This window comes from Phyllobates terribilis, unplaced genomic scaffold (genome assembly GCF_046119375.1).
Source record: "Phyllobates terribilis strain yellow unplaced genomic scaffold, ASM4611937v1 Scaffold_8__6_contigs__length_399053987, whole genome shotgun sequence".
Classification (NCBI taxonomy): Eukaryota; Metazoa; Chordata; class Amphibia; order Anura; family Dendrobatidae; genus Phyllobates; species Phyllobates terribilis.
Genome location: NW_027362768.1, coordinates 111738773 through 111762247, shown reverse-complemented (window position 1 = coordinate 111762247; position 23475 = coordinate 111738773). Strand labels below are relative to the sequence as shown.

The 23475-nt window shown below is 42.8% G+C and overlaps 1 protein-coding gene across 1 annotated transcript in view; it reads left to right on the top strand.

The window, feature by feature from the left end:
* PLPPR4 (phospholipid phosphatase related 4) overlaps positions 1–23475 on the top strand; it is a 182666-nt gene that overhangs the window by 57702 nt on the left and 101489 nt on the right. Inside the window, exon 2 of the mRNA XM_073643229.1 lies at positions 12952–13137. Within this exon, the coding sequence (XP_073499330.1) occupies positions 12952–13137 (186 nt within the window). The remainder of the gene's footprint in view (positions 1–12951; positions 13138–23475) is intronic.

Genomic DNA, 23475 nt, shown 5'->3' with positions numbered 1-23475 from the left:
TTCTCCTATTCATTGCAGTGTTAATTAAGGACAGCACATGGATTGCACACTGATGCCGTATGTGTGCTGTCCATGATCTCCACGGAGTCCAAGACTTGTATGGGTAATTTTGATCTATGATTCAAATCAAAAATGAACATTTTTCCATGTTAGGCCTCATTCACACATCCATTAATAATAATAATAAATAATCATTTTATTTCTTCAGCGCCTACATATTAGACAGCACTTTATAATTCAGAGGGAACATATACAGACAATAGGAGACATTAGAGCAGGGATGTAAAACTCAAACACACAGAGGGCCAAAATGAAAAATTTGACCAAAGTCGCGGGCCAACCAGTATACAGTATAATGGACCCCACAAAATCCTCCATACAGAATAATGGGCCCCACATAGTCCTCCATACAGAACAATGGGCCCCACATAGTCCTCCATGCAGTATTATGGGCCCCACATAGTCCTCCATATAGAATAATGGGTCCCACACAGTCCTCCATACAGAATAATGGCCCCATATACAGTGGTGGCCAAAAGTATTGGCACCCCTGCAATTCTGTCAGATAATACTTAGTTTCTTCCTGAAAATGATTGCAGTCACAAATTCTTTGGTATTATTATCTTCATTTAATTTGTCTTCAATGAAAAAACACAAAAAGAATTGTCCTAAAGCCAAATTGGATACAATTCCACACCAAACCTAAAAAAGGGGGTGGACAAAAGTATTGGCACTGTTTGAAAAGTCATGTGATGCTTCTCTAATTCGTGTAATTAACAGCACCTGTAACTTACCTGTGGCACCTAACAGGTGTTGGCAATAACTAAATCACACTTGCAGCCAATTAACATGGATTAAAGTTGACTCAACCTCTGTCCTGTGTCCTTGTGTGTACCACATTGAGCATGGAGAAAAGAAAGAAGACCAAAGAACTGTCTGAGGACTTGAGAAACCAAATTGTGAGGAAGCATGAGCAATCTCAAGGCTACAAGTCCATCTCCAAAGACCTGAATGTTCCTGTGTCTTCCGTGCGCAGTGTCATCAAGAAGTTTAAAGCCCATGGCACTGTGGCTAACCTCCCTAGATGTGGACGGAAAAGGAAAATTGACGAGAGATTTCAACGCAAGATTGTGCGGATGGTGGATAAAGAACCTCGACTAACATCCAAACAAGTTCAAGCTGCCCTGCAGTCCGAGGGTACAACAGTGTCAACCCGTACTATCCGTCGGCGTCTGAATGAAAAGGGACTGTATGGTAGGATACCCAAGAAGACCCCACTTCTTACCCCGAGACATAAAAAAGCCAGGCTGGAGTTTGCCAAAACTTACCTGAGAAAGCCTAAAACGTTTTGGAAGAATGTTCTCTGGTCAGATGAGACAAAAGTAGAGCTTTTTGGCAAAAAGCATCAACATAGAGTGTACAGGAAAAAAAAGAGGCATTCAAAGAAAAGAACACGGTCCCTATAGTCAAATATGGTGGAGGTTCCCTGATGTTTTGGGGTTGCTTTGCAGCCTCTGGCACTGGACTGCTTGACCGTGTGCATGGCATTATGAAGTCTGAAGACTACCAACAAATTTTGCAGCATAATGTAGGGCCCAGTGTGAGAAAGCTGGGTCTCCCTCAGAGGTCATGGGTCTTCCAGCAGGACAATGACCCAAAACACACTTCCAAAAGCACTATAAAATGGTTTGAGAGAAAGCACTGGAGACTTCTAACACCTGTGGAGAGATCTCAAAATGGCAGTTTGGAGAAGGCACCCTTCAAATATCAGGGACCTGGAGCAGTTTGCCAAAGAAGAATGGTCTACAATTCCAGCAGAGCATTGTAAGAAACTCATTGATGGTTACCGGAAGCGGTTGTTCGCAGTTATTTTGGCTAAAGGTTGTGCAACCAAGTATTAGGCTGAGGGTGCCAATACTTTTGTCTGGCCCATTTTTGGAGTTTTGTGTGAAATGATCAATGATTTGATTTTTGCTTCATTCTCTTTTGTGTTTTTTCCTTGCAAGCAAATTAAATGAAGATAATAATACCAAAGAATTTGTGATTGCAATCATTTTCAGGAAGAAACTGAGTATAATCTGACAGAATTGCAAAGGTGCCAATACTTTTGGCCACCACTGCAGGCCTCCATACAGAATAATGGTCCCACAAAGGCCTCCATACAGAATAATGGCCCCACATAAGGGTGGCGGTTCTGGTGTTGTGGGCCAAATAAAACCACCCTGCAGGCCAGATTTGGCCCACGGGCCAGAGTTTGACATGTATACATGAGTAACACATAATTATACACTTACAAAAGTTGTGAAGGCCCTACTCAAAGCTTGCAATCCATGAGGACATAGGGAAGACTCAATGATTTTACTAAATAAGGGAAGGGTGTTGAAATAAAGCTGCGTGAACTGGTCACCAGCCAGTATCTGTATAAGTACAAATACAAAGTGCTATTGAGTGCATGGAGGGTATGGGAACTGATGATTGAAGGGACCATTTTCTGAGGAAAATTTAGAAAGAGAGAGCAGTGAACTATTGTATTCATAAGGTGAGGTGATACGCCAGTCTAAAAAAATTAGTTTTTAGGGCACACTGAAAACTGTGAATACTGGTAATTAACCATATTTTCAGGGTAGTGCAATCCAGAGAATTGGCACAGCATGAAGAAGTCTTGGAGACAGGAATGGCAATTTCAGAACATACTGTAGATGATGGTAATCTTAGATCCCAAATAGAATGGAGCAGATGGGTAGGATGGTACACAGAGATGAGGGAGGAGATATAGGATGGTGCAGACTTGTGGAGATACATTTATATTGGACTCTGAAGCTGATAGATAAGCAATGCAATGACTGGCACAGAGTGGAGGCATCGGTGTAGCGGTTGGACTGAAATATGATTCTGGCTGCTGCATTCAAGATAGATTTGAGAGGAGAGTTTAATAAGACGTAGACTGATAAGTAGAGAGTTGCAGTAGTTCAGATAAGAATACATCAGAACATTAAGAATTTTTGTAATTTCAAAGGTAAAAAAAGGTTGAATTCTAGATTTGTTTTTGAGTTGCAGGTGCTATGAGTGAGCGAGGGATTGGGTACAGGGAGTGAAGGAAAGATTTGAGTCAAATATAACCCCAAGAGAGCGAGCTCCCATTTTTCACATATGTGTTGTATCTGTGATTTTCATGGATAGGACCCCTACCTGTTATAATCTATAGAACTGTTCACACGTCTGTGATCCCTTTTTATTCTGATATTGGGGAAGAAGGATGAACAATAACAGCAATTTTATCATTGCCTCTTAGATTTTGACTATGATGTTAATGTTTCAAAATAAATAAGAATAAATGCAATTTTAATGTTATTGCACAAACAACTTTATTTTGTCTTTATTTTTTTTTAATTGAATTGATTTCTTTACTTTTTTGTTTGGCTTCACTTATGGTACTTCAACATGCGGTCCTTTGATTGCAAAACCTTCCATATATCAATGTATTATCTCTGTCAGTGTCATATTGAGAGTCAATAGCCCTACAACTTATGCACAGGGCAGACCAGGGCTATTGGCATCATAATCTTATCTCCAGGGGGCCAATGGGGTGATGGAGAAAGCCCCCTCCTCTCTGTCTAAACGCTTAGATGCTGACGTCAGCATTGACCTCATTGTAGGTTTCAATCATTTATAAATTAAAAATATATTATCCAAATAAGAAAAGTAAAAAAGAAATACATTCTCATAGTGTGATCTGTCATTACAGACAAGGCAAATATGTATGTCATTGCTGCATGGCTTATTTCTGAGGATTAGATCATTTTTCCAGCACAGTTTTAGGCTATAGGGCAAATGAAAAGAAAAAAAGATATTTTCATGACATTTTGTGCTCTGAGCAGCTGAGGTCACTTTTTAACCACATGTGGCATTACCTTGGGGGTACAAGTAGTGTACTGACTGCAGTTCGGTAACATTCATGTTTCTAGTGCTTTTGCATATAATATGTCGGTTTCACCCTAATTTTATAAAAAAAAATCTACTTAAATATTGTTAAATACTAAAAATCATAATAAAAAATGTCTTCTCCTTGGCTAATTAGTGACCAATATCTTTAGAACTGGTCCTATCAAGGTTCTGTAATATTTTGACAGTTACACCATATGTTCGAATGCTATTTACGGTATATCATAACTTTTGCTTTTCAGTTACTTTAGTTGCACAATGTATTTTGCAATTTTTGCTTTATAAATACAAATACTTACTCCCTTTGAACAGTTACTAAAAGCGATAAGCCAGATTCTAGTTAGCTAGAAGAATACTGAACCAAGCATTCAATTTATTACATGTAGGAAAGTATACTAAAGGCCCCCATACACATTAGACTAATGTTGTCCAAAGTTGTCGACAGGTTCAGGTGACAAACTATTGTGTTTGGGGCCTTGACTGTCCTTCGACATATGATGCCGGAAGACAGAAGAATCCATCATGTCAGATTTCAAACTGTCCATCCTCTTTTTCCTCTAAGGCCACAGCCCCACTATTAGTATTTGGTCAGTATTTGCTCAGTATTTTTTCTCAGGAGTGGGAGACAAAACCAGGTGAGGAACAATCAGAGAAAAGGTATAATAGAAACAAGTCACCAATTCTGCATTTATCACCCACTCCTGGTTTTGGCTCCCACTTCTCAGAAAAAATACTGACTGAATACTGACCAAATAATGATAGTGGGGCCGTGGCCTAAGAGATAAGACATCCCTGTTGGTACCTGTCTCCTAGAGAACACAAGAGTGCTCGGCCAATTGAGCTCTCCTGTGTGTGGGAGAATCGGGGAGATAGGAGCCAAGCCGAACCATCAACCGAAGAATTGTCCAGCCCAAAGCTAACCAAATCGTATAGTGGACTTAAAGGGGTATTTCCATCTCCAAAATCCTATTCCAATATGTAATAGGTGTAATAATAATAATATTAGCAAATACCTCTAATTAGAAATGTAGTATAGTTTTTCTGATTCGCTATGTCTCGTTCCTCATGTGCAGGGCATTGCAGGACCTTAGGTATACATGGTTGTGACCACTAGAAACTAGCTAACTAAATGTCACTATATCAGTGGTCGTAACTAGTGATGGGTGAGCACTAAAATGCTCGATGCTCGATGCTCGGGTCGAGCACATTGAAATACTCGGTTGCTCGACCCGAGCAACGAGCCCAATGTAAGTCTATGGGAAACTAGAGCATTTTTCAGGCAGCTCCCCCCGGCGGTCTGCAGAGGGCCTAAAAATTGCCCAAATCGATGGGAACAGTGCTCAAATGACATGGGGACAGCATGGGGAAGACCCCTGGAAGCATTTCTGACTCCCAGGTCACTTCTGTCAACAACGTTGTCAGAGGTATTACGCCACTCACAATAAAACATACCAATACGAAAACAAAATTGATTTTCCTGGGAAATATGTGAAGGAACATCCTTTCCAGGGTAATGACTTGTATATAAAGCAAAATAAATAACCAAAAACAAAAATGCTTCTCCACACCTTAGGCTATGTTCACATGTAGCGTTTTTGATGGGTTTTTATGCGTTTTTTCACTTTTCCATTGCTTTCAGCCATGACAAATGCATTCACCAGGAAATGTCATTTTAACATTTTACAACCTTATCTGGCCATATGGTGTGTCAGATATCATCAGACACATCGTGTTTCATTTATGAAGGAGGGACTCTGAAAGTCACAAAGCCTATTTTTATAGGGCCATCAGACGGCCTTTACTATTCTTAAAGGGCCAGCAGTCGGCCATCACAATTCTTAGAGAGCCATCAGCCGGCTATGTTTTATTGTTCCCATTACTAAAGAGTGGGTCTCCTATACTGTTATTGCGTATGCAGTGAGTGGCAGGGCTGCCCAAAATTTGGACGCACCCCAATACCACTTTGAAAATTTGGATGTACCCCAATACCCCTGTGAAGAGACTTAGAGGATGGCCTCCTGAAAACAATGTTCCCATTATAAGGAAGTAGGTCTCCCATTGTGTTTGCCTATGCAGTGAATGCAAGGGTTGCCAAAAATTTGGAGGCACTCCAATGCCCCTTGGAAGAGACGTGGTGGTCACAGGGCCTCCTGAAAACAATGTTCCAATTATTAGGAAGTGGGTCTCCCATTGTGTTTGCCTATGCAGTGAATGCAAGGGTTGCCAAAAATTTGGAGGCACTCCAATGCCCCTTGGAAGAGACTTGGAGGTCAGAAGGCCTCCTGAAAACAATGTTCTCATTATTAGGAAGGAGGTCTCCCATTCTCTTTGCCTATGCAGTGAATGCAAGGGCTGCCAAAAATTGGGAGGCACTCCAATGCCCCTTGGAAGAGACGTGGAGGAGGGCCTCATAAAAAATGTTCCCATTAGAAAGGAATCGGCCTCCTATACTTGTAATGCCCATGCACTAAGTGTATGGCTGACAAACATTTACCCCTGGGGGGTATACATGAACATACTGAATAAAAAAAATTTTTTACGGGCATCATAAACACCTTTTAAAAAAATTATGTGGGCGTTGCATCACGGACCATGGTCACCCTGGTGATATGGTGGTGGAGGAGGACAAGAGCAAATAGCCAAAACCAGGAAGCGTATGCCCATGTCTGGGTGTGAAAAGGTGCATGGAAATACACTTCCCAAGAAAAGACACTGGATTTGAGTTTATGTTACGCTGCTATCATTCGGTGGTGTTGAGAAGTCTGGCCCAATCCAGCCCTTGTTCATTTTTATAAGAGTCAGCCTGTCAGCATTTTCAGTTGACAGGCGGATGCGCTTTTCAGTTATAATTCCACCAGCGGCACTAAAAATCCGCTCTGATAAAACGCTGGCGGCAGGGCAGGCGAGGACCTCAAAGGCATAAGAGCCAGTTCATTCCACGTATCCAGCTTGGATACCCAATAATTAAAAGGCACAGAGGAATCACGGAGGACATTGGTAAAGTCGGCAAGGTACTCCCTCAACATCTTCCCAAATGTTGCACTCCTTGTGAGAGTACCCCGCGCCTCAGGTCTTGTGCGATGGGAGGGGCTGAGAAAATTCTCCCAGAACTTTGACAGTATTCCCCTCCCTCTGCTGGATTGAAGTTGTGTCTCTCTCGCCTGTACTCCTTGGTTGTCCAACGAAGTGTGACCTCTGCCGCTAGCGTTTTCAGATGGGCATTTTTTTAATAGTTCCGCAACAAGGGCTTTCTGGTACAGCCCCATTTTTGTAGACCTGTCTGCCTCAGGAATAAGAGATGTAAAGTTCTCCTTGTAGCGTGGTTCTAGAAGTGTCACCAACCAGTAATGACTGTCACCCAAAATTTTGAGAACGCGAGGGTCATGGGAAAGGCAGCGTAGCATAAACTCAGCCATGCGTGCCAGACTACTAACAGGCAAAACTTCCGTGTACTCACCAAGAGGATGACTGACCATGCTCTCCTCTTCTCTGTCCTCTGGCCATCCACGCTGAACAGACGGTATGACAGCTGTGCAGATAGTACGGTCTATAGAGCATGAAACTAGCTCCTGTTCTTCCTCCTCCTCCTCTTCCTCATTGTCCCCCAATCCACGTTGGGATGAGATGAGGCTGGGCTGTGTGCAATCACCTGTATGGTTCTTTGCTCCATCTCATCGTGCTCCGCCTGCAATGCATCCTCTTTGATTGTGAGCAGAGAGCATTTCAGAAGACAGAGAAGTGGGATGGTGATGCTAATTATGGCGTCATCGCTGCTCACCATCTTGGTGGAGTCCTCAAAGTTTTGGAGGATGGTACATATGTCTGGCATCCATGTCCACTCCTGAGGTCTTATGTGTGAAGTCTGAACTGAATACTGACGGCCTTGTTGATGCTGGTACTCAACAACTGCCCTCTTCTGCTCACAAATCCTTCCCAACATCTGCAGTGTAGAGTTCCAATGAGTGGGGACATCACACACCAGTCTGTGAGCCGGAAGCTGCAAACGCTGCTGAAACACGGCAAGGGCGGTGGAAGCTGTAGTGACTTTCTAAAATGGGCACACAGGCGGCGTACTTTAACAAGCAGATCCGGCAGCTCCGGGTAGGATTTGAGAAACCCCTGAACCACAAGGTTAAGCACATGGGCCAGGCATGGTACATGTGTGTGCTCGCCTCGCCTCAGAGTCGCCACCAGGTTCCGGCTATTGTCACACACGACCATGCCTGGCTGTAGATTCAGCAGTGTGAGCCACAGATCTGCCTGCTCTTTCAGAACTGTCCACAACTCTTCAGCATTGTGCGGTTTGTCACCTAAGCATATTAGCTTCAGCACAGCCTGTTGCCGCTTGGCCAAGGCAGTGCTGCAGTGCTTCCAGCTTGTGACTGATGTGGTCATTTCGTAGATGGAGGCTGAAGAGAAGGAGGAGGCTGAGGAGGATGAGGCGCAGGAGCTGTAGACCATGGGGGCAACCCTGATTGACCTAGGGCCCGCAATCCTTGGACATGTTCCGTCCCAAGGTCCGACTGGGTCCCGCCTTCCACTATGTTAACCCAGTGTGCCATCAGCGAGATGTACCATCCCTGCCCACAAGCACTTGTCCACGTGTCCGTGGTTAGGTGGATTTTCCCGGTAACTGCGTTGTTGAGGGCACGGCTAATGTATTGGGACACGTGCTTGTGTAATGCGGGGATGGTACATCGGGATAAATAGTGGGGGCTGGGGACCAAGTACCGAGGGACAGCCGCCGCCATCAGGTTGCGGAATGCTTCCGTCTCCATGAGCCTAAAAGGCAACATTTCGAGTGCAAGCAGTCATGAAGTGTGAAAATTTAGTAGTGTGGCCTGTGGGGTGTTGGCTGCGTATTTGCATTTGCATTCAAAGGACTGGGGTATGGACAACTGAACGCTCCGCTGGGACAATGACGTGGACGTGCTTCCTGATGCTGCTACTTGAGAGTGTGCAACGACAGGTGCAGGGCAGGAGGCATCTTCGCATGCACCATGGACAGGGGATTGGCTTGCATGCACAACAGCGGAAGAAGCAATGGTGCTACTCACAGACACTGTTCCCTGACCCTGGGGTTCTGCCCTCAAAGTCGGGTGCTTTACCTCCATGTGCCTGATCATACTGGTGGTGGTCAGGTGGGTAGTTTTGCCACCGCTGCTGATGATGGCCTGGCAGGTGGTGCAAATGGCCTTTTTGGGGTTATTGGCAGAGTCTTTAAAAAACAACCAGACTTGGGAAGACCTAACAGTTGTACTGGCAACTTCCTTCGTGTTGGTGTTGCGGGGAACGGTTGCCTGCCTTCTGCCTGTGGCCTCCACACGGTTTCATCCTGCATGTTGGGGTGCTCTGCCGCCCTCCTTCTGTGTGCTGCTCTCCTTGCTCTGCATGTCCTCCTGCCAGGTTGGCTCAGTCCTCCCACCCCTGCACCCCAGAACCTGCACCACCACTCAGCATGTGAAATCCCGAATAAACAGGACTATTATCAAGCAACACTGTTGGTGAGTGCATTATCTGTTCCATTTCTACAGCTTTGATGGCTCAGGTTTTACTATATATGGAATTTTCACGACCTGGTTCGCATGCACACGGCTAGTGCCCTGTCTACATGTTTTTTAGGCTAACACTCTTTCATATGTAGAGTGTAGCAACTAGTGTTCGACATTTGAAGGCTGCACATTGTGACTGGTACCTCACTATTTCTCTTTATATGCTGGGTCAGTTGCTATATCATCCACCACCTCGTCTTCCACTTTCACACCCTTGTCCTCCTTCTGACTTTCTGGCAATTATGTCTCATCATCGTCCACCTCTTGTGGCACTTTCCCACCGTCGCCTTCGTGTGACCGTGGCTGCTCAAATATTTGGGCATCGCTACATGCGATCTCCTCTTGCCTTGCTTCAAGTGGACCGGGCGAGAGGCCCGAATCTATGAATGGAAAAGTGAACAGCTTTTCAGAGTGTCCAAGTGTGGGATCATTTGTCTCTGGGCACTCGGCATGGTGGGAGGAAGGAGGATCAGGGTGAGGAATATGCGGTCCAGACTCACGGCTACTGAGACTTGACTGTGTAGAAGACAGGGTGGTGGTGGTGGCAAAGTGACTGGAAGCATTATCCGCTATCCAACCAACAACCTTTTGACACTGCTCTAGGATCAATAGTGGTGTGCTGCGGTCCCCTAGGAATTGGAACAGGAAGGTCGGGCGAGAAGATGTGGGTGTTTGTTGTGGCACAATTTCAGCTTGCCCATGGCCTTGGCCCCGGCCTCTGCATGCACCATCACCATCACGTCCAGTTCCCCGTCCCTTGCCACGTGCCTTGCCCATTTTAAATGGAGGACAATATCTCCCAAGCTCACTACAAATGACTGAATTTGGAGCGAACTTATATGTGATCCCTTTGATGGACAAGCCACAGTTTTAAATACCTGGCCTGTAGGTAACTATTTTGAACAGCAAACTGCTGTGAATTGCTTCACTGACACACTGAAAGAAATTTTTAATGGAGGTCAGAAATGGCAGTATTTTCTGAAAACGTATATATGTGATCCATAGCAATTAGCAAACAAATTCGGAGGGAACCACCTAGTAAATGGGATCTACATGCACTATGCCTAAAACAAACTCTATATGTACCAAAGAAAAAAAGAATGCAGTGATCACCTACATCAATAATATATAGATATATATGTGTATCTTAAATGATATACGGTGAAGTACAAAGATACATCAATTTATTTGCATATATATAGACACATGTACAGAGTCGTGAACATACCAAAAACATTAAAACATAAGTAAAAAATCTAGTGGAAAGTCCACTGATTGTGCATCCATCTACTTTAAGAACCTTTCAACATGATCATAAGAATAAATAAAAAAAAATTCATATAAACTGACAGGCTAGGTAGTGATAAAAGATGTCTTTAGTGGCCAATATTGCACGTATCCCAGAATATTATATGGTGGCAAACCTGTAAACATCACATGTCGCTATGTCAGTATATACAATACATATAGGGTGCGATAGCCTACATATATAGCCGAGTACTTGCGAGTATGCTCGCTCATCACTAGTCGTAACCATGGATAGCTAAGGTCCTGCCACTATCTTGAACTGCCAGATACCACAAACAGAGTTTTTCTTTAGCAACATGGAAGTAATGTTGGGACGATGGTCCAGGGATCCAGCGAGCTTCAGATCAGCTCTGGTAGGCTGTATAGCAAACAGCTTGCAAGTTTGCCTAGAAAACCAGTCACCTCTGAGGTGGTGGTTACTCTTAGCAACAAGAAGTACATTATAGAAAAATTAAAAGAGGATTTTATAAAAGAGGTAAATTGCAAAGTTGCTTGTTTTTACTAGAACTTTGCAATTTTGCAAATTTATTAAGATAACCCCTTTAAACTGAAGAGCTTCAGGTAGCAATGAGGTGGGGTGGCATTTTCTTGGACACACATTTACAGCATATTAACAGAGTAGCCAACCCCTTTCAATGCCAATGGGCCCCAAAGGTCCAGCAAAAAGAAACCACACCTTGACCTGCTTTAGAACCTATCACTTGCCACTAGGGTCTTTTTATTATGGCTTGATTTACATATAACATATTTATCCTTATAGATGATTTGTTATGTATGTGCAGTGATAAAGTTTAATGCTATCATACTTGTATATGTATATATTCTGTAGAGATTGAGGGATAGTCTCTCAAAATTATTTTCTCTGTCTAGTCCAAGGAGTTTCAGGCCAACAGTGCCCTGTGGGCATCTTTAGGATTGCACAGGAGCTGTCGTTGCCTTTGCCTGCTTGCATGATTAGTGTAAGGGTTGACCCCACTCAGTGAGAGTATGCTGTCTCATCTGAGGTCATAGATTTGGTGCACAAATTAAAGGTGTTGTCCTGGCTTATGAAACTAATGACTTACCCATAGAGTAGATCATCAATATCAGATGAGTGCAGGCCCAAATAAAACACAAACTCCGGCGGTCAGCTCTTTTTACCCCAGACGGCACCCAGATGAAAATACTTTCCTAAGCATAATGATCAGAGCCACAACAGTTCACCATATAGTGGCCATTGCAGAAAATTATTGAATTCAATGAGGGCTGAACTGCAGTTCTTGTTAAACGGCCAATGCACGATGAATGAATCTGTGTTTTTCTATCTCTCATCTTTTACCAGCTGTGCCATGTTGTTCTGGCTCTGCCATGTTGTTCTAGTTCTGACATATTTTTTCGCTCTGCCATTAGTTCCAGCTGTGCCATGTTGTTCTGGCTCTGCCATATTGTTCTGGTTCTGCCATGTTGTTCCGGCTCTGCCATGTTGTTCTGGTTCTGCCATGTTGTTCTGTCTCTGCCATGTTGTTTTAGTTCTGCCATGTTGTTCTAGTTCTGACATTTATTTTGGCTCTGCCATTTGTTCCAGCTGTGCCATGTTGTTCCAGGTGTGCCATGTTGATCTGGTTCTCCCATGTTGTTCTGGTTCTGCCATGTTGCTCTAGTTCTGACGTTTTTTGGGCTCTGCCATTCGTTCCAGCTGTGCCATGTTGTTCCAGCTGTGCCATGTTGTTCTGGTTCTGCCATGTTGTTCTGGTTCTGACATGTTTTTTGGCTCTGTCATTTGTTCCGGCTTTGCCATGTTATTCCGTCTCTGTCATGTTGTTCTGGCTCTGATGAGTTTTTCTGACTCTGCCATTTGTTCCAGCTCTGCTGTTTTATTCCGGTTCTGCTCATTGTTAACATCCAGCCATCAAAGAGGGTGAAAACCGGTGATCAGTGGGGGTGTTGGGTGTCAGGCCCACACAGATTTGATGAACAACCCCTTTAAGAGAGCAAAAATGCAAATTAAGCAAGGATGCACAGGGCAGGACATACCTAGCTACATTTTTACACTACATTTTGTTTTAAATATGCAATGTAATTTTTATGCATGCATGTGTATCGTTAAGTACTTTGCTTTCTATTCATGGTAAATGCATTGATTTTTATTTTTTATTTTTTTTCACTATAGCTGCCTATTCTGGCCTCATCAGTGGTGAGCCTCTACTTTCTGGAGTTGACAGATGTCTTCAAGCCAGTACATTCAGGGTTTAGCTGCTATGACAGAAGCCTTAGTATGCCGTATATTGAACCTACTCAAGAATCTATCCCGTTCCTTATGTTGCTTTGTTTGGCATTTGCAGGACCGGCGGCAACAGTAAGTATAATCAATATATCTTACCTATACCTCCTTAATGGAAATAGTCCATCTTATAAGTGTTAAAGTGCACAGTCAGTAAGTTTGAGAGAACATCTACCCACTGAAGATTGAAGGTTCTTATGTGTTTATACACTGGACAGTTCCAATAGACACATCAATGTAGAGCAGATTTTCCACCAATCATATTTAAGTATATTACTGCTAAGCGTAAGTTCATGTCGTCGAACTCTGAACCTTTATACTGCTAACAATCCGGCATAATCAATCACAGTGTACCATAAGAAGGCAATAAAACCCAAAATGATCTGCATAGGAGCACTGGTGGACACAAACAGAAGAGGACCCCTGTGCAAAAGCAATATATGGACCCTTTGCAGCACAATAGCTCATCATAATGCACACTTCCATCTGCTTTGGAGGTAGAATTGGCCCCCTTAGTACTTGGGCCCTGTATGGCCTCACAGGTTGCACCAATGATATCTCCAACCCTGCATGTGAGTACTTATGAGTTTGCATGGTACAAAAGAAAGTTAGGGGCAATAGTCCTAATACAGTACACACAGTGGAAAGCTTCTGCCTGCAAAGGAATGACTTCAAAGAAGTAGAGAGTAGAAAACCTTTGGGTATTGGACATAAAAATACAATTGTAGCGTACAACCCCACGACATTGAAGATGAAGAAGAAAGACAGTTGGAATATTTTTGCCACCGCAGTTAAAAAAACGCAGTAACATCTCGAAATAGGAAACATTTTTACAGCAGAAAAGTATCATCTCAAAAGCAGCCAGCCTGAAAAAGTTAAAGGGAATCTGTCATCAGGTTTTTGTGCTATCTGAGGCCAGCATAATGTAGAAACAGAGACACTGATTCCAGAAATGTGTCACTTACTAGGCTGCTATCTGTAGTTTTGATAAATCACAGTTTTATCTGCTGCAGATTTACTAGTTCTCTGAATATTGAGCCCTATATAGCCTCGCCCTCACCACTAGTTGGCAGCTTCACGTGTACACTGTGCATAGGCAGAAAGCTGCCAATCAGTGCTGGGGGCGGGGTTATACAGAGATCATAAGAACAGAGAACTACTAGTCCTCTAGTGATAATCTCCTGCTGATAAAACAGTGATTTTATCCAAACTACAGCAAGCAGCTGAGTAAATGACACAGTACTTGAATTGGGGTCTCTGTATCTACGTTAAGCTGCTGTCAGATAAGGTGGCAAACACCTGGTGATAGTTTCTTTAATCTATATATTGGAAACATCACAGCCAGGTCATAAAACATTGTGAACAAAAATCCAAAGAGCTGCTCTGCAGAGGCCTGTATTGAACAGAGCAGAGGTGTCAATGCTTGGCTTCTTTTCTACTCATTGCCTATAGGACTGCCAGAGATAACGTTATAGGGCTCATCAATGTATAGCAGTCCCATTGGCAATGAATGGAGTGGATGCCAAGCAGGCACACATCTACTTTATTCAAGACAGGGACTGCAAAGTCTCATTTCTAGGGTTGTTGAGAGCCCTATCCTGCCCCATGGATAGGGAAAAATTTGCAATTTTGTGTAAACGTCCCTAACACCCTAAACTGAAAATACACTTCTTGGTTTGATACTAGTTTCTTCTCCATAACATACAGTACATTGTCGTCAGTGTGATTGTGGCATTGCTGTTTTACACAGACCTGCTATGGATGCAATTGTGGAGGTAACGATAAAGATTTTTTCTTCTTTATATCATTAAAGGTGCTTTTTAGGACTATCCCAGAAACTCTGCCCTTTAGCTCTGCTGCTTCAGTGCTTTTCATCAGTACCAGAAGATTTGATTTCCTATCAATTAATTCCCTGACCGCTGCAGGCAATCACTGGTCCCAGTAGTGATGTTTACATTTTTGACATGTAATCGTTTAGGGCACTGTTTGGCTACAGCAGTCAGGTGACTAATGAATGAGACATCATTACCTCTGATACTAATGGGGCCACTGGAGTGGCAATGTTTGAGGAAAGGGGGATCCAAGTTATAAATAATTGTTATTTATTTAACATTACATATTTTAGGGCCAATTTTGTATAATCCTTGAAAACCTCTTTAATAACTGCTGGGCACTTTCCTTTTTCATGCCTACATTTTTTTCTCAAGGTATTCATCTGTGCTGTAAGCTTTCTGGCATTGCTGGACTTCTTCATCCATTTTTTTGTTTAGGTCATATATTAGGAAGTGTCCACCTTTACTTTATATAGATATCTTCATATCTCATCATCATCTCAAAATGTGCAGACTTTAGAAATAATTAGGGTCCTTTTACACAGGCAGATAAAATGCACCGATCAACTATATGGGAAGTTTATTAACGCTTGTTAAAGGATTATTCTAAAAAAAAAAAAAGAAAAAACTACTCCTTATCCATAGTTTAGGACACAACTTGACCGATGGGCTCTAGAATGGGGCTCGGCAACCCATCTTGAATGGAGCAGAGGAGTGCATGCGTGCTTACCACTCCATTTATTGTTTATGGGACTGCTGGAAGTAGCTGAGCTCCATACTCTGCTATTTCCATCCATTGACAATGAATTGAGCAGAAGTCCAACATGTGCACCTCCACTCCTCTGCATCGCCACGTATTCGTTAGAAATTAGTCCACAGAATTGCTAGGGATCTGACCCGCAGAACCCCCAGCCATCAGAAAGGTATCACCTATCCAAACAATCAGTGAAAACCTGTTCTTTGGGGAACAACTCTTTAAGAATTATTTTCAACTTGCGATGATAGGAATTTTCATTACAACATTTGCACAATTCTTTTTTTTTGTATCAGTCATTATTATCAGCAGCAAATTCCAGTTTTCATAGTGGGGGGGTTGCTGCTGACTTGGAATACATTTTAAGCCGCAGAAAAGATGTGATCAGTCGACAAAAGAGCTTTTGCTTGTTTTTCACCTAATAGTTGTAGTTGAGCATATCTACACAATGATCAGTAACAAAACATTCCTATCAACCATTATTTCTGTAATTTCCATTGATTTTCCAGATTATGTACCAAACATCTCTATATAACCCACAGAGCTCCGAGAAGGACAGAGCTAGTCAACTCTTTGCTGGACAAAAGAGACTGGGTACTCTCTTTCTTGGTATGGATGTCAAATGAGACATTTATGGTAAAGACCACACATGCCAAATCTGGCCAGCAGGGTGGTTATATTTGGACCCCCAGACCAGAACCGCCACCGCTATGAGGCGCCCATTATTCTGTATGGAGAAATATGTGGGGCCCATTATACTGTATGGAGGACTATGTGGGGCCATTATACTGTATGGAGCACTATGTGGGGTCCATTATTCAGTATGGAGAAATATGTGGGGCCTATTATTCTGTATGGAGGACTATGGGGGCTCATTGTTCTGTATGGAGGACTATGTGAGGCCCATTATACTTTATGGAGGACTATGTGGGGCCCATTATACTGTATGGAGGACTATGTGAGGCCCATTATTCTTTATGGAGGACTATGTGGGGCTCATTATACTGTATATTGGTTGGTCCCCCACTTTGTCTAAGTTTTTCATTTTGGCCCTCTGTGTGTTTAAGTTTGACATCCCTGGTATAGACAATGAATAAATATTTATTGCGGAAAATGTGCTTTTGGGTAAGTCAATATGGGAATTATCCACTGTGGAAAATCAGCAATAAAATTTGCAATGACAAAGAATGCACCAAATTGTGTTGGGTTCTTTACTGCATGTTTCCCACATTCTGCAGAATGAATTGACATACTGTAGACTACTGATTTGCACCTCAGGTCAATTTATGCTGCCCATTTTTTATGCAGCACCTTAGTGAAATTTTGCAAAATCTCCTCTGTAATTGCTGCCTGTAAGTTTTCTGTAGAAAATTCGAAGCTTAATGGTTATGTGGAAACCTATCCTAATGGTGGCCATAGACATTTCAGATAATGTGGTCAATGATAAACATGTGTAAAGATACTTATTGCTATAATTATGAAGTGTGATCAATTAATATAAATAATCTCGAAATCAGAAAATATTTAAAGAGTTTTCCCACTACATAAATGATTGCATTGCCTATCCACAGGATAGGCGATAAAGGTATTATCTGTCTGACCGCAGGGACCTTCACCTATCCAGACTGGTGTTTCCAAAGCACTTTGTCCCCTAAATCAGGGTTCCCCAACTCCAGTCCTCAAGGCCCACCAACATGTCAAGTTTTCAGGATTTCCTTAGTATTGCACAGATGATAATTATATCACCTTCACAGGCAATAATTCCATCACCTGGACAATACTAAGGAAATCCTGAAAACATGATCTGTTGGTGGGCCTTGAGGACTAGAGGCGGGGAACTTTGCCCTAAATGAAGCAGTGGTACATATGCTCCACAACTGCTCTATTCACTTCTCCGGGACTGATGTAGATTAATTGAAATGAATAGAGTGATGACCGAGCATGCGTACCACTGCTCTATTAACACAGGTGACTTCAGGACCCCTGTTATTTGAATTGGTCGGGTCAAATCATTGGAACTCCCAGGGATCATGCACTTATTCCAATGTATAGGTGATAAATTTATTTTGTGGCAAACTTCCATTAGTAAATATACAGCACTGGTTTTCAATAGATGATCATTCTCATGGTTACAATCGCATTTTTCTTGACAATTACCTTTATTTAAGATTATTGTCAATTGACTGAAAGCAGAATTTTTACATTAGTTAATGCCTACGCTAAAGATTAGAAGAGAAGATTGTTTGCCAGGAATCCAAAGTGAGAAAGTACAAGATGGAAAACAATTTGTATCAGCCGTCACAATTTATGAAAGGGTAAACGATAAACAAGAGGTCAATGGACAAATAATGTGCTGACAGTCGTCTGACACGTCGTGCGCTTCACCTACAGATTTCCTCCTTGATTTGATGATTTTAGCTTCTCTGTCTAATCCAGTGAAATCTCATTTGCCATACAGTCTATTGAGCTGAACTATACCTGGGTGAAACAGTTCAGGTGTAAACATCTTTAATTCATCCAATTGGTGTACATCTCCCGTTGAACCTTCTCCTTTATTTTTGGCATTTCATCAATTTCCCAGCAAATGCTTTTCTAGCCAAGCGTTTCTTTTCCTGCGGAACGCTGACAGCACATTAACCACATAACCCATGTACTGTAAAACCTCAGTAACAAACTGATAGACTTAACACATGGCCACTTCTGTTGATGAACACAGAAGGTTGGATAATATCATGAGATACGTAGTAAATATGGAACCTGCCATCTTCCATGTCTGAATCTACAAGACACAATATCAATAATACCATTCCTTCTCTTGCAGAAAACATTGCACATTGTTTTCTGATGGAATTTAATGATCTTGTTGAGTTGATATGTGAAGATTTCTCACCTGTGAATAGAATAAAATGAATGAAGTACACTAGTTTTTGTAGGACAATATACAATGCCCAAGTCAGGATTTTCGTTATTTAATGAACCACTTGAAGTGAATCTTGTTTGTTCAAGGATGTAATATATTTTTTATATTCTTTTTATTAAAATATTATAAAACAACATTATTTCCATGTGGTGTGACACGCCATTATACTGCACAACCTCCCTAATTTTGGGTAGGTCCACCTAGTGCCATCAAAACAGCTTTGACCCCATGGACTTCACAAGACATATGCAGGTGCCCTGTGGTATCTGGCACTGAGACTTTAGCAGCAGATCCTTTAAGTCCTTCAAGTTGTGAGATGGGGCTTTTAGTACATCCTACAGACTCTTGATTGGAATGAAATCAGGGAAATTTGGAGATAAAGTTTAAGAATGAGAGAATCTGCCGAATTCGGCAGAATACCTCGAATGAGGTTGGGAAATACGATTTGCATTTAATTTTTTATTGATGAGAATCAAATGTGCATTACTATGCGCTGATGTCTCTCCAGACCCCAAAGCATAATAAACAATTGTATAACAAAATAGAAAAAAAATTGCACTTGGCCAACCCTCAGCTGTGCCACCTGCACAACCCTTCTATAGTGCTCTTCTTCTGTCCCGAGAGGTGTCTTTCTCCAGTATCTGGCATTTTTGGCTCTGTCCACATCACAATGTCACGACAAACATCATGACATTGCGTGGGGCCTAATAGGCTGACTATTCCTTGCGATATTATGATGTCTCACCTCATGTTAGAACATCACAATGCATATAATTACTTTGCTATACACATCATGAACCAAACCAGACTGAAGAAGATCACCGGAGTGGAACTGCGCAATGGAGCAACTGAAAGCCTGGTAAGTCTATTTCTTTTTTTATCCATTAAATTTTTTACTCTTTCAAAATGGCCACCATGCTGCTGGATTAGCACAAACCAATTAAAGGGATTGTCCTCTACAAGGACTACACCTACCGAATCCCAATGTTTCTCCCAAGTAAAATAATAACACTTAGGCCACAGCCCCTCTATTAGTATTTGGTCAGTATTCGGTCAGTATTTTTTCTCAGGAGTGGGGGCCAAAACCAGGTGAGGAACAATCAGAGAAAAGGTATGATATAAACAAGTGCACCAATTCTTCATTTATCACCCACTCCTGGTTTTGGCTCCCACTCTTGAGAAAAAATACTGACCGAACACTGACCAAATACTGATAGTGGGCCGTGGCCTAATACTCACCTCTGGTGCCGGTGCCATTCCAGTGGTGTTGGCACTGGCTTTCCCAGGGCTCGCGTGACATTGTTATGTCACGCGATCCCTGTGGCCAGTCAATGCTAGCTTTAGTCTCCCCTCCTTCAGATAAAACAAGATATCCATAGGAAGTGAGAGAGCAGAGGCAGCTCCTTCACTTCATCCAGATGTTAATTACGTCTATAGGAGAGAAGAGTGAAGCCACGACTGAATTCCCACAAGGATAGTGTGACATAACAATGTCACTTGAGCCCCGGGAGAGTGGGTGCTAACATCATTGAAATGGCGCCAGCACCGAAGGCGAGTATAACTGTTATTATTTTACTGGGGGGGGTGGCATAGGAATTGAGAAGGGGTTGTTCAAGCAGTGGGGACTTCTTCAAAGAAGGAGTGATGTAAGGGTATTATATAACTTGAAACATTGCTTACAATCACAATATAAATAAATCACCAGCAGTGTTATACCAGATCTGGATGTGAAAGAGTGAATAAAACCACATGAGACAAACCCAATTATCTGGATTCCTGGTCGTTTCCTTCTCTCGCACAGGATGCTTAATATTCTTAATATTAAAATGAATAGTTTTCTATTGTATGACATCCACGTTGCATATCGTTTTTGTAGCTGTGTATGTATCTGTGACGCGCCCCCTGTGGCCATGGGGTACTCGGTAGGCGGGACGGTTTTATTGGGGTAGTCGCGGTGGCAGTGACCCGGTCCGTGGCCCTGAAGCGGTCAATAAACAGTAAAATAACATTTTGGGGAAAAAGTTTGTGACGCCACCTGATGTATGCGGCTATATGTGGCCGCCGCTGCTGTTCAGATCCACTGGGGCTGTTGGTGACGCAGCAAAGATGGTGCAGCTCGCCACGGGAAGAACTAGGCCCCAGGGCAGTTAAATAGGAGATTTTGGATGTTAGTGTTGTAGTGCAAGGCAGGTGACGCAGCAATTAAGTCAAGGACACAGCGCGGTGCAGTCTTCAAGTATTTACTCACAGTTCTTATGGAGTTCCAGGTTACATTGGCCAGATTATAACCACCTGCTGAGTCCTGTGTCCTACGGGGAAGTGATCCAGCCAACTCTCTCCCTCCTGTCCTGCGCCTCACGCACAGTGTCCCGAGCCAGTGGCCGCAGGCCTTGTTGTGCGACGTCTTTTCTGTCCCCTTTGTCCTGTTCTCTTTTCAGAGAATGTGTGTTGTGTTTGGCTACAGCACGTGAAGATACCGCAACCTCCGGTTTGCTAGCTGAGTCTTGCAGTCCTCCAATAGTCTGGGGATAAAGTTTGTGACGCCACCCGTGGTAAGCAGCTATGTGTGGCTGCTGCTGCTGTTCAGATCCACTGGGGCTGTTGGTGACGCAGCAAAGATGGTGCAGCTCTCCACGGGTAGAACTAGGCCCCAGGGCAGTTAAATAGGAGATTTTGGATGTTGATGTTGTAGTGCATGGCAGGTGACGCAGCAATTAAGTCAAGGACACAGCATGGTGCAGTCTTCAAGTATTTACTCATAGTTCTTATGGAGTCTCAGGTTACAATGGTCAGATTATAACCGCCCGCCGAGTCCTGTGTCCTCCGGGGAAGTGATCCAGCCAACTCTCAGATAACTTGGGTGCAGTTGAACGGGACCCCCTTCTTGTGTATCTTCCCATGCTGTCTCTCTACGCTCACCCTCCTGTCCTACGCCTCACAAACAGTGTCCCGAGCCAGTAGCCGCGGGAATTGTTGGGTGACGTCTTTTCTGTCCCCTTTGTACTATATGGCCACCTTTTCAGCGAATATGTGTGGTGTTTGGCTACAGCACGTGAAGATACCGCAACCTCCGGTTTGTTAGCTGAGTCTTGCAGTCCTCCACTAATCTGGGGTCAGTCCCCTACTGCGACCTGATCTCTACACGGTCAGCGTGAACTCGGTCGCACGGGTGGACTCCGTACTTCCCGTGCCCCTAGGATCCTTTTTCTCTCTGGAGCTCTCCTCACTGCTCCGGTCTTCTCTCCTCACTCTCCTACTGGGCCTCTCTGACTGGACCCCACTCCTTCACTGTTCTCACTCACTGTACTCCTGCTCCAAGGACTCTTCTAGATGTTTCTACCCTTCCTTTTATACTCTTCCTTCAGTGCTCCCCTAAACTACTTCCTCCACCCACCTTTTCTACTTAGTTCCACCTTCTAGACAGGGACTGGGTCTGTGCTCTCCCTCAGGAGCTATCTGGACCATCCCTCAGGAGTGGTGTAGTGTTAGATGTGAGTGGCAACTGGACCCGCAGGGGCGCCACATCCCCCCCGTTAAACACAGCACGCCCGCGGGCTGGAACAGAGTAGAAAACAAGAATTTAAGACATGCAAAATTTCAAAATGCTTTTCTGGATAAAACAGTAAATAAATAACCTTTCTTCCCTTTATGGGAGGCACTCTTTCTTAAACGTTACATAACACTATGTGGCATATATAAAACAGCATAAATCAAGTTCAGTAGGCTTCAACGAGATCCCTTTCTGGGTGTCCATCTCACTGGTGTAAGTGCAATGTGAGGGACCTGTCCACAAAAAAACCCAACGTGGGCCCTAGGCGTGGCTGCAGGGCATAATTGATCCACTCATCGGACCACGTCTTCGGCCACCACAGATGAATTTTGGTTCAGAGGTTGATAAAACCAACAAGAAGCACCTTAAGAAGTGCTAACTTTTTACAAGATCAGTTTTTGGGTTGATCACCATCCTTAACCACAGTGTCTCTTTAAATTTCTAGGTACTATAAAAACTTTTCTTTAAACATTTTTACACACCGTACTTATACTAATACCCTTCCGGGTAACTATATACATTTCTTACTCATTATTAACTTAGTTCAGTGGTGGTGCTCCCTCCGGGATAGCATATGGTCACCTCAACACTTGATGGCCCTGCCAGGTCATCAACCTCTTATTGCAGGGGTACGTCCTCCTCCTCCTCCTCTCTGTGCACATTCTTCCTCAGATGGAGATATGGCCTATTGTGCTAATACTGTGAATGGGTTTATATAATTTTGAAGCAGTTAGCTTCATGGGTTTGATTCCAGTGAGTACCACTATTTTAATTGATCATTTTAATATTTTTAGAAGATGAAGTGTGTTGCAGAGAATACGATTCTGGTATTATTCCGGCTAATATAAATTATAACAACAATTTTTTAGCTAATATTTACCCCCCCCCCCCCCCCTTTTTTTTTTTTTTCTTTTTCTTTTTTTTTATTTATTTTTATTTATTTATTTATTTATTTATTTTTTATTTATTTATTTATTTGTACACCCTATAGTGGTTTTACACGGGGCTACGTCTGATGACCATATAGCTATATGGCTTAGTGGTCTGATGCTCTGATATGGCTTACATATTTTTGGAGTAATGTTGCCTCACGGGATCGATCCCGGTGAATGCCAGAATTTTAATTTTTGAAAGATACTATAAAATTTTCTTGTGGTTTACTAGAGATTCATCTCATTGCGAAAAATGTCATGCTTTTTATGATTAATTGTTCAATGTGTGAGCTTTTATGAGTGCTTCTAGTTTTTAGAGTTTGCTGTGTACAATGTGGGCATTTTCACAGGAAATTACGTCATGTGTGACACGTGTAATTATATGTTATATATATGTGGATTGTGATTGACTTGGTAGCCCTGAG